Source organism: Falco naumanni, chromosome 2, assembly GCF_017639655.2.
Source record: "Falco naumanni isolate bFalNau1 chromosome 2, bFalNau1.pat, whole genome shotgun sequence".
Taxonomy (NCBI): domain Eukaryota; kingdom Metazoa; phylum Chordata; class Aves; order Falconiformes; family Falconidae; genus Falco; species Falco naumanni.
The window spans coordinates 78245902-78263004 of NC_054055.1; the positions used below are offsets into that span (position 1 = coordinate 78245902).

The 17103-nt window shown below is 36.6% G+C and overlaps 1 protein-coding gene across 1 annotated transcript in view; it reads left to right on the plus strand.

The window, feature by feature from the left end:
* DYRK1A (dual specificity tyrosine phosphorylation regulated kinase 1A) overlaps positions 1-12496 on the plus strand; it is an 87692-nt gene extending 75196 nt beyond the window's left edge. Inside the window, 7 exon segments of the mRNA XM_040585075.1 lie at positions 219-366; positions 3748-4034; positions 6402-6548; positions 6915-7055; positions 7351-7657; positions 7983-8107; positions 9164-12496. Coding sequence (XP_040441009.1) covers positions 219-366; positions 3748-4034; positions 6402-6548; positions 6915-7055; positions 7351-7657; positions 7983-8107; positions 9164-9787 — 1779 coding nt within the window. The 3' untranslated portion in view covers positions 9788-12496.
* Positions 12497-17103: the final 4607 nt, after the last annotated feature.

The following is a 17103-nucleotide window of genomic DNA, read 5'->3' on the forward strand; positions in this document are numbered from 1 at the left end:
CCTCAGTTCTATTTTGTGACTTCACTGCAATAAACATCACATGATCAATTGTGGCTTTATTGTAGTATCAAGTGAGAGAAGAAATTTGAGAAAAGAAATTTAATAAAAGTTCAAAAAATGTTATGTGTGAATTCAGAAAGTGAAGAAAGTTTAGAAAGTTGAGTTTAGCTGTATTTTGAAAACCTGAGAGATTTTACTGATGTATTTGACTTTTTCAGGTTGTAAAGGCTTATGATCGAGTGGAACAGGAGTGGGTGGCTATCAAAATAATAAAAAACAAGAAGGCTTTCTTAAACCAAGCCCAGATTGAAGTGCGACTGCTCGAGCTTATGAACAAACATGACACTGAGATGAAGTACTATATAGGTATTTTAATAGTTACTCTGTTTTTATTTAATCCTGTTGTGAATATTTTAGATCTTGCTATATAATGTAGGATAATTCTGGTGCTAAAGAAATTCATAATACAACTTTTATTAGTATTATTTAGTGCAAATTTTTCAATTTGCTTTGCAACTGGACCAGATCCAGAAGAATAATGTATAAAATCATTTGGGATAACACTTACTACTTAGTAGCATTGAGATCTTTTGTAGAATTTTCTTTTTCCAGTTAATTATATGGACACCTGAAGAAGTTGCCACGGACAGCCTTTTCCACAGAAGCTGTGGTCTGTAGTAGTTAACATCTCTTTCACTACTTTGAATACATCGTAAATTATCTCAGAATCATCATGGATAAAAGCAGGCATATGTGGTGTAAACCAGCATCATACAGTAGTTTTATGGCTAGCTTAACCATTATGTTTTGATCATGTATGTTTAGAAAGCTCAACATTTTGTTTAACAAAACTAAGATAAGATTTGTGTAAATGTTAAGACTTGCCCGTTTGTAGCCGTGAAAATATTTTAAAGCTTATAATTTTGATGGTTCCTGTAGGTTGGAATGCTATTCCCATGACTTATTATTATAGTGCTACTTGAACTTTATAATAATGATGAAATTAAGTCAACTTGTGTAAAAAGTTTATTAGATCCTGTGAGTCCTCTGGAGTGGAGAACTGGGAAAAAAGATGATGGAAGGAAACAACAGCATGTTGTAAAGAGAGATGGGAAAGTATGAAAAAGAGTGATTAAGGAAAATAAGACTGGTTTTAAGCATCCTTTAGTTTGTAGAATTGGATATACTAACAGCTGTGCTTTTCTGATTTGCATGTATATATTGGATTACTAATTTTTCTTTTTGTAGTTTAGAAAAAAACACCTTAGAAATAATGTTAATATACTTTGGTATTAAATTATCTGATGAGTATTCAGTTACGCTTCAGTTTGTTTTATAGAAAATTATATTATCTTCAGAATACATTTTATGTATTCAGTGTAAAAGTTTTAAAGGTATTTTTAAGTTAAATTTATTAATAACGTGTTTACTAAACTTGACAGCATACTAAGTCAGAAAGATGTTTCAGGAACATTAAAGACGTGACCAGTTTCAGATTAATAGGTAGCAAATGAAGACACTACAGGCTTCATCAAATAAGCTCTTGAACTTTAAATCTTCCAAGAATCTGTCTGTAACATCAGGTAAAATGAAATGGTCCAAAACATCATATAATCTCCCTCTGTGATTTAAGGCAGGGTGACTATATAGAAAGCAGTGCTGAAACAAAGAAGGGAAAAAAAAAAAGTTCTGATAATTTTCAACAGTGGAGAAATAATATATACTGCCTTTGCTTAGGAAGGTGAATTCGTGCTTGTTTTAGGCTTGTTTCAAGCTCTTTTCCAAATCTATTAGGGTCTATTTGAATAGGTCTCCTTTTATTTAACACTATTAAATGAACATGACAGCATCAGTAAAGATCAAAAATCCCAAACATAACGTTTTGAATGAATACCTTGTACTGCATGCTGTGCAAAAACTGAACATAGAAAACTGGTATCTCTAGACACTTCACTGGAAAATATTTATAAGTATAGGAACAGTTGCTTTGGAACATACTTTTGCAACAAGACTTAATTGAAGCATTCAGTATATTAATGTAAAAAATAAATTGTCTGTAGGGCATGAGGACAATTCACCCTCACATAGGCTTTCAGATATGTGATGCTGCTGAATAAGTCATTGCAGGTATTGCAATATACTATGTAATGTAAAATGTAGACTTCAGGAAAAACGTGGTTAAATATGCTGTAGCCTGATTTTTAAGGACATAATGCTTAACTGCTTACACTTCTGTCAGATCTCCTCTACTATCTTCAGACCTTGTAACTGGTCTCATTCAGACCTAACACAAGCGTAACGATGCATAAAGGTCTTCTAGTTTTGTGAAATTGGTGGCAGAGTGGAGGAGAAACGTTCAAATACCATGTCTTCACTGGAGGAAAGATGTGGCAAGTTCAGCTCTTACCCAAACTATTTGAGCTGTGTGGCAGCTGCAGGTGGTACTGTCTGGTCAGTAGCATGTTGGAAGTTACAAATCAGTTGGTGTAAGTGGTGATTCTTGCCAGGTTGGCAGGTCCAGCAGGCTTAGGTGGTGTGGGGAGGAATTGGAATCGAGTATAGGAAGACCACAAGGACATGAAAAGGTGCTGGTGCTTTCATGATGGGAGGATAGTGGAAATACGGCAAGGATGAGAAAATATGAAAGGTCTAGACAATAGTGTATTGCAGGAACTGACATCAGGGTGGAAGCAAACGGTATTATTACGGGTAAGTTGTAAGGGACACATAAAGAACTGCCTTAGGATAATGGAAGGGAAAAAAAATCCATAGGACACCAAGTAATGACCTCAACTGAAAGTCTGAATTCTTACTGCGCTAATAATATGACAGAAATGGGTGTGTGTTGTTTTTTATCTGAGGGCTGAAGTATTTTCCCTATTTCAATTTTCTTTTACTTGTGGCAACCAACCTGAGTGACTGACAGACCAGTAAATCTGTCTTGCCTCTAAACAGATGAATCAGATGAATTTTTCACCTATTTCATGAGAAAATTTGATTGGATTTGGACTAGATGGGTTGTTTTCATAAATTGAGATTATGCCTGATTGAAGTGAATATAATGCCTTTGGGATATTGATCCATTTTATTAATTGAAGTAATCAATTGAAGTCATGGCTTATAAATTGCAGTAATGTCTGAGTATATTTTAGATTAATCTGATGGTCAGATATTTTCGCTGTAAATGTAATGGAAATTCCTGATAAATAGTTGAGTCTAAAGTGGAGGATCTGCTTTACTGTTAAGAATGCTGCTGTATGCACACTTCTTTCCAATCTGCTTGGACATGAATACAGTTTTAGCTTTAAGAGTGTAAAGAAATGAACTCTCCTCTGAAAAAGATTAAAAGCGTTGTGACAAAGGTTTTTACACACAGTTTGTCTTCTTGTCTTTTGCTGATATTTTTATTTACACACAATTGAGTTTGCCTTGGCTAATAGGGGAGTGATAGCTTATTTTGAAAAAATATTCCTTCTGCTTGTAAATAATGTTTTGGTTAATGTAGCTATACTGAGGTGCACTGAGGACACTTCAGATGTGTAAAGTGCCCCCCTGGACCCTATGTGTAGCAGGGATATTCTGTAAATTATCATTTATCCAGGGGGCAGGGGCAGTTGTGGAAGGGAGTAATGCTGTATTATCTTACTCACACGTCGGCTTTATACATATTGATTAAAATATTTAAGCGTTAGCATTTATTACTTACCACACAAGATATGTGTTAATTATTTTTTCCCCTTTCTAAAGTGCATTTGAAGCGCCACTTCATGTTTCGAAACCACCTCTGCTTAGTCTTTGAAATGCTGTCCTACAATCTGTATGATCTGTTGCGGAACACCAACTTTAGAGGTGTCTCATTGAACCTGACACGAAAATTTGCACAGCAGATGTGCACTGCACTGCTTTTTCTGGCAACTCCTGAACTGAGTATCATTCACTGTGACCTAAAACCTGAGAATATCCTGCTCTGTAACCCCAAACGAAGCGCTATCAAGATTGTTGATTTTGGCAGTTCGTGTCAACTTGGGCAGAGGGTGAGTATTAGTAAAAATTCTGTTGATGCTACTGTTGGATACCTATTAAAAATTAGTGGTTTTAAAGTCATAATACCTAGATGGCTCATTTAAACTTTATTGATGGTGACTTAATTTTTATGTAATGTGCCAGAGATCAACAGTCTGTAGGAGCTTTAAATATGAATTTTTAGTGCCATAGTAAATAAACTTTCATCATAGTGATAAACTTTACATCTTTCTTTTCTCCTTGGTTATGTTTTTATGCTATATTAATGAAGAATGCATCAGGACTTGATTGTAGAAGTCTGCAGTGCTATTAAATAAAATACTTGTTTTATTATTTTCTTACTCCATATGTATTACTCCTTCCACTTTATCGTGTCCTCTATTTAGTATGCCTTGGAGATAAGATATTCAAGGGTTGAGACAGTGTAGTAGCTGGCTTTTAAAGATACTGGTTATAAATAACCCATTTTTATAAACACGTTAGCAACTGTGGAAAAACAAATTGAGTTTAGTGGTGATATTACTATGAATAAAGATGCATATGCGCGAAGCATTTCTGGGACAAAGGGGCAAATTGCTTTCTGTTGACAGTTCTTCAGGTTAGGGTAGATCTGTACTGTTCAGTAGTGGTCCAGGATTTTTTATTTGTGTTCTGCTGTTCATATACTTGGAAGATGAGTGCGTTTTTTATTTGAGCTTTTAGAGTCTGTTGAGCATAGTCTGTCTGGCTTAGCCAATTAGCTCTGCATTTCCTTTAAAAAATACTGAAATATATACAATATTAAGATGATAAATAATTCTGCTGGGATATCAAAGCCTGTTTTCTTCAGGGAGAGCTTTGATTTGTACCAGCAGTTTGCTCAGTGAAAAGTTTATCAGGATGTCGTGTTCAGCTTGCACCTTATAGTCCTAGTACAAATAGACTCTTTCCTGGTTGTAAGAATAATGTTTGGCTGAGCCAGTGACCACTTCTGTTCAGGGTACCTTTGCTTTAGTTGTTTGCACTGGAAAAAAATTGTTAGCTAGAGAGATAGGGAAGACCTGTATAGATAGAAGTTAACTTTAGTTTGTTTGGAAAAGGATTTTGAGCCTTCCCAGGCCTGTTCTGTACCTTTGCCGATTTTACCCATGAACTTGTAAACAATCTCTTTTTGCTTTGAGAAAGCTGGATGTTAAAAATCTAAACAAATCAACAAAAAACATTCCCCAAAATATGAAACATTTGAAAAAAGAAATGAAGTTTCAGCGGTGTGACTAGTAATGCTGCAGATGGGATCATTATATGAGAAGAGTTAAGAAACTTAATGGACTGTCTGCCTTTAACGGAAGTCCCCCAGTTCTGTCTTGAGGAGTTGGGACTGGCCAGTAGCAGCACCCTGTCACTTTTTCTGATAGTAAGTTTGGGAAGAGCAGATCAGAATATTGAATATGGTATTGAAAACAGCGATGAGACATATATTTAGATTAATAATAAGACTTTTTGCTATAAATCAGGAGCTTTTCGCCCAGGGTAGATGAGGACACCATGAGGTGAAAGGAGACCTGGTATGTTTAGGTGAATAATAAGATAATTTTGAGATGTTAAGAAGCACAAATACAAAAACCTAGTGTAATTACTCATTAGACTTAACTTAAAAAGCAGTAAGGAAGTATTGGTATGTTTGTGGAGAGCACTGGATAAGATTGTATGTTACTTAGAATATAAAGTACAGTTTTGTTTTGTGTATTTTACTGTTAAGGGTTTTGGAGTTCAGGTTCTTTTCTGTTAAAGGTTTTGGTGGAGGTTTTTTGTTTGTTTTTTGAGATTTTTTGATATGCCTATGTTTAAACCAGTCTCCAGGTTTAAAATCAAGATTCCAGTCTTGTGAAATGAGCAGGATAGATGGGGGTGGAAGGAGGTTGCTTTTTCCCATGTGTTGTTTTCTTGTTCCTGGAATCAACTGATAATTTCATCTCATTTAATCACATCATAATTGTGGCTTTTGATCTTTTACTGTTGGTTTTGTCTGAAATGTTAGTGATTCTGATGTGGCATGTGGAATAGTTTTTCTTAGGATGATACCAGACTAAAATTGTGTTGCATGATTACCTGTAATTGCATGAGATTACACTCATCAGCCTGGAAGTGTAGAATATTGACATCATGCATGAATGAGTTCACTTTTCTTTTTTTTTTTTTTTTGAGAGAGTATGAATGGTAGCATTTCCTTAAGAATTAGCACTTATATATTTTTATTAATGTAACGTATAGATAGTATCACTGATACCTTGGCTTTTCCGACACCAAAAACCTATTTCATGGTAGTTCTGTTTTGTAATACAGAATCATTATAGTGCTCTTCAGATGCTGTGTATTACCTTTAGATACTTTTATTTCAGATATACCAATATATCCAGAGTCGTTTTTATCGATCACCAGAGGTGCTACTGGGAATGCCTTATGATCTTGCAATTGATATGTGGTCCCTTGGGTGTATTTTAGTTGAGATGCACACTGGAGAGCCTCTTTTTAGCGGGGCAAATGAGGTATGCAGCTATACTATGGTACAAGTAATCTGATTTTTTGTTTTGTCTTGTTCATTCTCATCATGACTTTCATCTGTTTAATGCATAAATTAGCGAAGTCTAGTAATTCTAAAATGAGTAAACGTCAAAGACAGCAATGTCTTTTTTCAGAACTGTAAATTGCCTGTTAGTAATGTTCTGTTTCTGGGTCCTCCCTCTTACTACTCATTCACTAATTTGTTTTGTACATAACTGGATTTTTCTTAAACTCATAATTTATTTAGAACTTGTATGGGTAGTTAACAATTGCTTCCCATGTGACTAAATGTCACTGTGTCACACTGTTCAGTTATTGTGTTCTTCACAAATATTCTTTGTTTGGAACAGGTGGATCAAATGAATAAAATAGTGGAAGTTTTGGGGATACCACCTACCCACATCCTTGACCAAGCACCAAAAGCAAGAAAGTTCTTTGAGAAGTTGCCAGATGGCACTTGGAACTTGAAGAAGACCAAAGATGGAAAAAGGGTAGGTTACATAATGAGCATGATAACATGGGCGGTTTCTTTTAAAAAAAAAACAAACAAACAATGGTAAGGTGTTACTTACTACTAAGATTTTACTACATCTTGCCTTACTGAAAATGTGGCTTTATTGTTGTTTGTTATTGTTCCATGTGGTGAGGTTGATTAAATAACACTTTCTGTAATGTTGAATAGTTTCTTTCTTTTATGTGACTGACTTCCTTTTATGGCACATTTAAACTGCATATCCAAGGCTTATTGTATAACTTGATTTCAAGCAATTTCTGACTTCCCAACAGGAATACAAACCACCCGGAACTCGGAAACTTCACAATATACTAGGAGTTGAAACAGGAGGACCAGGTGGACGTCGTGCTGGGGAATCGGGTCATACTGTAGCTGACTACTTGAAGTTCAAAGACCTCATCTTAAGGATGCTTGATTATGACCCTAAGACACGAATTCAACCTTATTATGCCCTACAGCATAGTTTCTTTAAGAAAACAGCAGACGAAGGTACAAACACAAGTAACAGTGTGTCTACGAGTCCTGCCATGGAGCAGTCACAATCTTCAGGAACCACCTCTAGTACGTCTTCAAGCTCAGGTAAGTTTTTCTGATTAACAGATAACAAAGCTGTATTTCCTAATCGCATCAAAGGCGTCTTTCCCAGATAAATGTTCTCTCTCTTTTAAAAAAGTTGTTAAAAAACAAATGTCAGTCATCCTCATCAAAACAATTATTTTAATCAGCTGGAACAGGTAACTGCTCCAATAAAATATAAAAAGTGGATGCGTAAAAATGTGAGTGATTATGATGGGTCTTGTAATTTTACTGTGAAGCAATTTACATATCTTCATACTGTCATTGTTTTACCACTTAATGTAAATTTTGGGATTCTTTAGTTATTGTGGATGTTATGATTTTATAGGTGGGTCTTCTGGAACAAGCAACAGTGGAAGGGCGCGGTCAGACCCCACACACCAGCATCGACATAGTGGTGGACACTTCACTGCTGCTGTTCAAGCTATGGACTGTGAAACACACAGCCCGCAGGTATGCTTAAGTAGAGCTTTTGTCTGATTTAGATGAATTTTCTGAGAATATGAAATCCCTAAAACTAATTAATACTTTCAATTCAAGATTGAAGTGGTTTAGACATGGAACTAGCCATCAGATTTGGTTTATTTTTCTACCCCCAGGTCTTGTATAGTCCTTTGTACATTAGGTCAGTTGCTTAGGCAGAAGTACTGCAGGTAGCTGTAAGTTACCATAGATTCTACAGAGGTGAAGGTTTTGTCTTAGTGGCAATAAGCCAGGTGGAGCTGTCAGTGCTTCTTCATCTTACACAGGGTGTAGGGGTACACAGAACTATGCATCTTCCAACCCAGTGAGGAACTGGCTTGTACTTCAGCGGACTCCTGCAGGAGTTCTTACTTCCATTTTGTGGTGTTCAGGTACTTCACCAACATTATCATTGATGAATTAGTGTTTATTCAATACTTACTCTTGGAAAGAAGCAACAGCAGTAGTTCAGTAATGTTTTTATTTTAGTACAGAACAAATAAAAATACAAATTCTCCCAAGCAGACAATTTAGTTTATGCAGCAAATTGGTGTGTAGCTAGATCTTGATGTTTTAGTAATCTTTAATCAGGTGTTTACTTCCAGAGGTGTGGGTTAGTACTCCTCTAAGGCTGTTAACACTGTTCAAGATATGAACTGCGAGGTATTAATTTAGCTTAGTATGCATATTGTATCCAGAGGCCTGAGTCGGAGATCAGGGCCTTATTGTTCTAGGTGGTATACAGATATTACATTGTGCATTACTGCTATTGCATAAAGCTGTTTCTATAATTTTGACAGTAAGGTCTCATATTGGACTGACTTGTTTGAAAAAAGCATCCGGAATGTGAACTCATTTTTCTTAAGGTTACATTATTAGAAATGCTTCTTAACGACATGCCTACATTTCTAGAATAATTTTGCAACTGCAAGTTTGGTTAACTTTTTTAAAACTTAGCATAAACATTAATAACTTAATCCCTCTCATATATTGCAAATGGACAGATTGGAGTAAGTGTTTCCATTTTTATTTTGCTTATTAACACAGGTTCGACAACAGTTTCCTCCTCCAATTGGTTGGACAGCCACTGAAGCTCCTACACAGGTCACTGTTGAAAATCATCCAGTTCAAGAAACCACCTTCCATGTAACCCCTCAACAACAGAATGCATTACATCATCATCACGGAAATAGCTCTCACCACCACCACCATCACCACCACCACCACCACCATCATGGACAGCAAGCCTTGGGTAGCCGGACCAGGCCGAGAGTCTACAATTCTCCAACAAACAGCTCCTCCACCCAGGATTCTATGGAGGTGGGCCACAGTCACCACTCCATGACATCCCTGTCTTCCTCAACTACTTCTTCCTCTACATCTTCCTCCTCTACTGGTAACCAAGGCAATCAGGCCTATCAGAACCGCCCAGTGGCTGCTAATACCTTGGACTTTGGACAAAATGGAGCTATGGACATGAATTTAACAGTCTACTCTAATCCGCGCCAAGAAACTGGCATAGCTGGACATCCAACATACCAGTTTTCTGCTAATACAGGTCCTGCTCATTACATGACTGAAGGACACCTTGCAATGAGGCAAGGAATTGATAGAGAAGAGTCTCCCATGACAGGAGTTTGTGTTCAGCAAAGTCCTGTGGCTAGCTCGTGACTAAACTGAAATTAACTTTGTTTCTTGTGTGTTTTTATAGAAGTGGTGTTTTTCCAAAAACAAAGTGCAAAGCTGCTTGAATCAGAAGGAGATAAACTCACTGAACCGCTACAGGAGGGCAAAGCTGACTATTTTTTTAAACTTGAAAAGATTGCAAAGGGACAATGAAGTTTTTTTTGTTGGTTTTTTTTGGGGGGGGCGGGGGTTGGTTGGTTTCTTTTTTTAAGAGGCATGTCTTGGACCCACCTTAACAGATAGCTTAGTGGTGTTCACCTTTTGCTTCCCTCATCTTAACTTGCCACAACCTAGTCATAGTTTGGTTTTTTGGGGAGGGTTTTTTGGTTTTTTTTGTCTCATTCAGCAGGGGTTATTGTTCAAATGTTAGTTGTAGTTGCAAACTAGTTTCTTTTTAAAGGCATTGCACATGATTTATAAAAAGGCCCTTTGAAGTTTTTGGGTGGGAGGGGAGTGAGTAATATATATATTATTATTTTTTTTTTTAGTTCCCCAAACAAACATGGGCACAGAAATGCAGTACTGTAAGAAAGAGGGACCTTCAGATTACACAAATATATATTCTTCAGCTGTAAAAAGGGACGGTTGTAATGGAGTTTGTAAGGCACATTAAGCATGCTAAGTGGCGGTGATCAGAACTCTCCTTTTCTGAATCTACTGAGGATCAAAGCAGCAATTGTAATGGGATTCTGTGGGTCTCATATTTTGGAGACCACAGTCAGTTAGTATTGAAATATGACTGGTTTCATAACTGAGGTGCACTGAGAAGCAATCAACGGGTCGGTCCTGGCCAGTCCTGGGGAGGTCTAAGTGGTGGTCTTTGGGATAACCTTTGGCCTTATGGATTTGGACTCTTAAGTTAGAAGAGCCTACCATTTCAGATGCAATCACTTTTGGACATGCTTTTGCAGACAGTCCTTAATGCTGAAAACACAGAGAATGGGTAATTCAAGAGGCCTTTCTTTTAAAATAGACTTTTGTGACCCACTTATTGTAAGGTATTGCAAGGTCACTTTGCGTGTGTCATAAAGTTGACTTCCTTATTGGTTGAAGGTCACAGGAGTAGTGGTTTGCGTTTGATGGAAATAGCTACAACTGTGTCCCTTCCTGCTTTTTTCTTTTTTCTTTTGCTTTTTCTCGGCACGTGGTTTCTCCACCATTACTTCTGCACAAAGACGTCTTCTGTTCATCCTGAACATTTATAAAAAATGCAGAATTTTATGTGACTGCTTTTTTGCCTCACAATTATGCTGTGAATTTTACAAAAATTTATTTTCTTTTTTGATAATTTATTGTACCAAAGCTGTTTTTATAGCACATAGATGTCTGTAACCAATAATGTAGCAGTTCTGCACTTTGACACAAGGTGTAACTAGACCATTTTTAAATGTCAGTTGAAAATTACGGCTGTACTATTGCTTAAACAAAACTGGAACTGTTGTTGAATTCATAGCCAATACATTACAGCAATCTGTGTACTGAACATAATAGATTGACATCTACTTTGAGACTATAACATCTGTTGCATTATAAATGTGTTCAGGCTTCTGAAGGTAAAAGGGACACTAGATCCAGAAGCTATGAAACCAGCAGTTGATTCTTGTATTCCTTATTAACGTAATTGTAAACTTGAAGGCAAGACCTTGATTGCATGAACAGGTCCAAAATAATAGTCTGAGTAAAGCAAAACACTCACATGAGACCTGAGGTTAGCAGGCTGTATTTAACAGGTGCCTAATTTTTGGGTAATGCTGCCTTAATATAACACAGTCAGCTTGGCAGTTGCAAAATTTAGGGGCCCATTCAGAGACTTATTTTATGAAAAGTAAAAGCTCCGTGAAGAACATTCGAAAGGATCAGGGTAATTCATTGATTGCCCATCCCAGATTAACATTGTTTGCCCATTATGTATTACAGAAGCAGTGATCTACCTCTGCCAGTAAGCCCTTTTAAAAGCCAATTTAGCAGAAAATTCAGAGTTCATACTGGTCTATTCCATGTGGCTAAGTCATTTTTTCAGACTAAAAGGTGGAATTTTTTATACTTACAGTGGCAACGCAGCAGCTGACTACCATGTAAATGGGATTGACTATTTGGGATTACCATTTTTTTGTAAATCATGATTTTTTTTTTAAATCAAGCAATCCATATTTCTTTTGTATTGACACGTCAACCCTGTGGATGAAAGTGTTTTTTTTTTTTCTGTTTTCTTTTTGGTTTTATTTTTAAACTCAGTAATTCAGAGGAGTTTACAGGATTTGGAAGGCTGTCACCTTAGAAACAGGATGCTGAGTTTAGCAATATAAAAAGGAATGCAGTACTTACTGCTGTCTAGGAATATAAGGGTAATATGAAATCTGGGTAACTTTTGTGTGCGCAGGTTGCCACACCTTAGCAAGCACCAAAAAATAAAGCAGTTTAAAAAAAATCTACATAAAGAAGAAATCATAAAATCCAGTGCTTCTGCATACTGTGTTATGTTACAGTCCAGTTTTGTGTGCTTTACTACACAGTTTGGTTACAGGACTTCTGTGCATTGTAAACATAAACAGCATGGAAAAGGTTAAATACCTGTGTTCAGATTGTAAGATCTAGTCCGGACTTGCTGTGTATATTGTAACGTTAAATGAAAAGACAAGCCCTTTGTATTATAGTCATGCAGTCTTATGTATGATAAACAGTTGAATAATTTGTCCTCAGACTCTTTACTGTGCTTTTTAAAAAAAAGAGTAATTTAAGAAAAAATGTAAACATAGTAAATCTTCCTATGCAATTAACCTACTCCAAGCCATGGTATGGTAGGTATAATTATACTATAATATGTAAATATCAGATACATTGAAACAGACTTACAAATATGAAAGTAAAAGTTGGAGGCATAACAGATAATTTTGAGTTTTTAATTGAAACAGCGAGGTATACAAATCAATGATGTATGAACACAGCTCTGCTTGATTCTGATGGACTGTACTTGTAGTTTGAGTTCTTTATATTATCACCTGTTAGTTTGAATGTTCTTATATGCACTGCAGCTTTCTACCTATTACAGACTAGCTGATTTTAAGGCCAGAGGTGACCATGATAATGAAATAATCTGTCTGGCATGCCATTATCCCTAGAATTCAATCTAGTTACTTCTGCATCATGAAGTCCATATCTTTTGGGTGCAGTAGAACATACTTTTGAAAAAGATAGCTGATTTTTCATATAGGTTCTTCAAGTGTGAGGATTTTTCTGGGTCTCTTGAGTGATTCAGCTAGTTTATTTTCCATACTCTTAAGTCCTCCTTCAGTTTTAGGACTGTTTAGTTACAGCTGCTGACCATCAGATAGCTAGCTGTCTATTAGAATAACAAGTAACTACTCTAGTTTTAAACAATTTCACTTTATTCACATAAAAATATGTTAACTTTAATAACCTATATAGATGGAGTTCCTTAAATCTCTTAACTGTAAAACTTTTATGGCTCTTCTGAAACTTCAGATGTTCTAAAATCCATTCTAAAGCGTGGACATAGGAACTGCATACAGCATCTGGTAGTGATTTCAGTATTGCTGTGTGCGTGTAGTATGTGCAGGTACATTCTTGAACCTTTCAGTTTATATCTTTGCTTGTTTGTTTATACCTCCAAGGATTGCATTTTTAAATCTTTCAGTCTCAGTTATTTGCATTAAAAGATTGTAAATTTAGATGATTATCCATCGTGATTCCTAAGTCCTTTTCAGAACTGCTGCTCTTCCAGGATGTAGTCTTCCATCCTGTAAGTATAATGATGTCTGAACAGGACTCGTTTACAGAAGGGTTGGATTCACCTATAGATGTGACTTGTCTTCATTGTTTATCATGCTACCATCGTTACTTTCATTCAATGTGCTTATATTTTATTCTTGACAACTGAAAAATCTCAATACCTTTGAAGATAATTCCTGTTGAAACCCATCAGAAACATCCTTTTTTAATGAGGAAGTAAGCTAAAACTCTAACCTTCTGACATAGTATGGTGAATATGTTTTGTGTTGATTTATAGAACAAATATATTTCAATAAGATCATTATATGGAACTTCTGAAGAGTATGGAAGTATCTTTCTAGTCAAAATTACACAAGTAACTGATTACAAAGTAGATTTATTGCTGAGTGGTGATCTCATGAGGATAGTTTGTATATAGCATGACTTTGGCAAGTGATTTATTTTACTTAGAAGGTGGATAGTAGAATTGCACAATATCTTGCATCTGTCAAGCAAAGAAAAACTTCTTGCCAAATTGTAGTTTTCTGTTCTGTATCCCTGGTTTTGTGGGGTTCTACAGAAGCCATCTCATGTTGAAAAGTTTGCAACTGGTATTTATTTCTCCACCTAATAATGATAGTCAAACTATTTTTTCCTTATTAAGATGCCTTGTTTTTATTTCAACAGTTCTCCATACTAGCCCTATCAAATATATATGATTTGTCTAGACCTGACAGGATTTGTAGTTTCTGTTGTTTATTATGTTTTATGCTAGATGTTACAGAGCATCACAGAGTTCAATCACAGGATGGTCGCTCAGACTGTCCTTGAGGATGTGAATGATACAAGAACTTCATAGGCCAGAAAAGGTGGTAGTTAAAACTTTAAACGCAGGTTCCTCTGCTGAAAGGAAGACAGAAATTTTAATTCACTTTAAGCAATGTCCATAGATTCTAGTGGGAAAGTGAGGACAGAAGATTTAGAAAAGGGTTGGAATAGAAGGGCTGTTCTGTGTGGGAGGGAATCTAACCCATGTGAAGAGTAGCATAGGGAGAGGAGAGAAATACCTTAGCTGGAGTGGAATTGTACAGACCTTAACTGAAAGGGAGACTGAGAAACTTTTTTATGTGGTCCTGGTCCTCGGAAAGCATGTGAGAAAAGCTAGATGAAAAACTTCATGTCCATGTTCAGTGAGGCTTAACAGTTATACTTACTTAAGAGTGGAAAATACGTTCACGGAAACTTGGATTCCAGTAACTAACATGAGAAAGGTCTAGAATGTAGCTGTGTGTTTTGTTTCAAGATAGATTTGGATCTTAACTGTGTATCAAGTGGCAAGCCGGGTCAAATCTGGAAGTTTGCAAGAGAGCGGAAATGGAAGTTGGGATGGCTTCATTGCAGTTTAGAAAGACTAAATTGAAGGGGGAGGATTTGATTTCTGACGAAAAGCATGTGCTGGAGAGATCGGACTGGCAGAAGCCATAGTAATGGGTAGAGTGGATTGTCAGCATGTAGGCAACTGGAGGGGTTTTAATTTATTTACTAACAAGGGCTGAGATACAGAGGTTAAAATGGGCTGCAGGCAGAGCCTAGTTAGACCTTAAGAGGCAGACCGCAGTAGGCATTAAAAACGGGGTTTGAGAACAGTAGGAATAAACCCCAAAGCCCGAGCAGTGTATGTTACTGACTGATTATGTGTTGAAACTTGTATGTGTGTTTAGCAGGGTGAGAATGGAAGTGAGACTGACCAAAGACACCCTTAAAAACAAATAATGTTGCCACAAAGTAGAATGGGCACAGGATTTATATATCCTGAAAGATGCTTTATTGTGGATCCACCCTAGATACTCATTCCTGAGGCAGGACTTCCTTTGTTTCACAACAAGCAATTTTTCCTTGGTGATCAACAGTGAAAAGTAGCCCAGCTAAATAGTGATAAACAGTGTCACAGTGAAAAGCTGCTAAACCTCCAATAAAAAAGTAGCATGTGAGGAAAACAGCCCCAGTGTATTTTCAGTCTAAATAACAAAAAGCATCAGCTATTTTCTGAAAATTAAGATAATATTACTGGTAAGACAGAACTACCATTATTTAAAAAAAATACCATATATCCTTTCAGGAGGAGTGTATGGACCAATCAGATTTGGCTTCCTAAAACAATTTCTAATCTGTGAGAGCAGATGCATCCTGGGCTGGGGCAAGTTGGTCTGAATGTTGGTAGAGCCAGTACTGAGAAACCTGCACGTAGATCATGCTTTTTGGACAACAGAATGTAATGTGGCTTTAGGTAAACCAAGGCAATGCAATTAAACCTCTTGTGTAGTACACTGGAATTTTCTTCTATTTCTCTTTCCTCTACGTCTTCACAAAGAGGCATTTCTCATCTCTGGTAAGTTGTGCAGTCCAGCTCTTAGTCTCCAAGTGCTCTGTAAGAACAGCTTCAACAGGAATTTCTGCTTCCCACTGCTGCAAACTCCAGCGTCCCAGAATACAATTGTCATCATATCTTGGCCTATGTTTTGGTTATAAGGGCATTATATTTTTCTAGAACACTGCATCTTGCATCTCAAATTTAGTTTAGAGCTGTTCAGTTAAAAGTACAAAAACGTTTTGACCTTTTACTTCCATCATTGTTTTGCATGTGAACTGACAAATCTCATGCATTTGTTGTGTACCATAAGGCAACGTTGCAGTGTCTCCTTAGAAACATGTTGGTTTCCAATATGAATGTGTTTATGATATATGCAATGTTCTCTTGAGTACATTAGCCATTTGGGTTCTTTGTTGTTGCAGCCTCCCAGTAGAGTCTATCTTGAAAATTCTGGGAAGACATTGTTTTGCCAGTGGAGCAACAGATGAATGATTTTATTTCTTCTAGAAATAACAATTTGAGTCTAAAGGATTGCTCAATTATTTTTTTTTCAATCATGTATGCATTGCTGTTCACAATTTGTACACATACCAACATTTTATTTCAAAGCATTTACTTGTTGAAGGGTGTTGAAAGTTGGTATGTTTGCCTGTAGGATGAGCTTGTCTTTGCATGTTTGCACTGCCTTTTCCCAATCATTTTTCTGCATAGAGTCAGCCAGTTCTTTCTGCTTAAGGCAATGGTATGGCAGTACATAATTTTGAAGATCTTGCTCAGTAGCTTTCTTCTGCGTTTTTTTTGAAAAGAACTCTTGGCTTTCCTACTGCTGTGCTGACTTCCTGCAGCGTGTATATAAAGAAATTCGACATCATTTTCAAGGCAATCCCCAAGGTCCCTAAAAAAGTAACTACAAGATGAGGAAAGGGTTAAAAACATTGCTGCTTAAATCCAGTTCTGTGTGATCATCAGAGAGATGAGTCCTACCGAGCACTAACATAAGAATCTCTTGCAAAATCCCATGGATTTTAAAATTTTCTTGAAACTTCAGATCTTACAGGTATTCCATGTGGTCTTGAGTAATGAAGAGTAGCATACATAAAGCAATAGAAATTAATAATCTAATCCACCTCCTGTAGGTCTTCCTATGAGAAGCGGGAGGAAAGGAGATTAATTTGACAGATGTTGACTGTCAAAAGTTGTA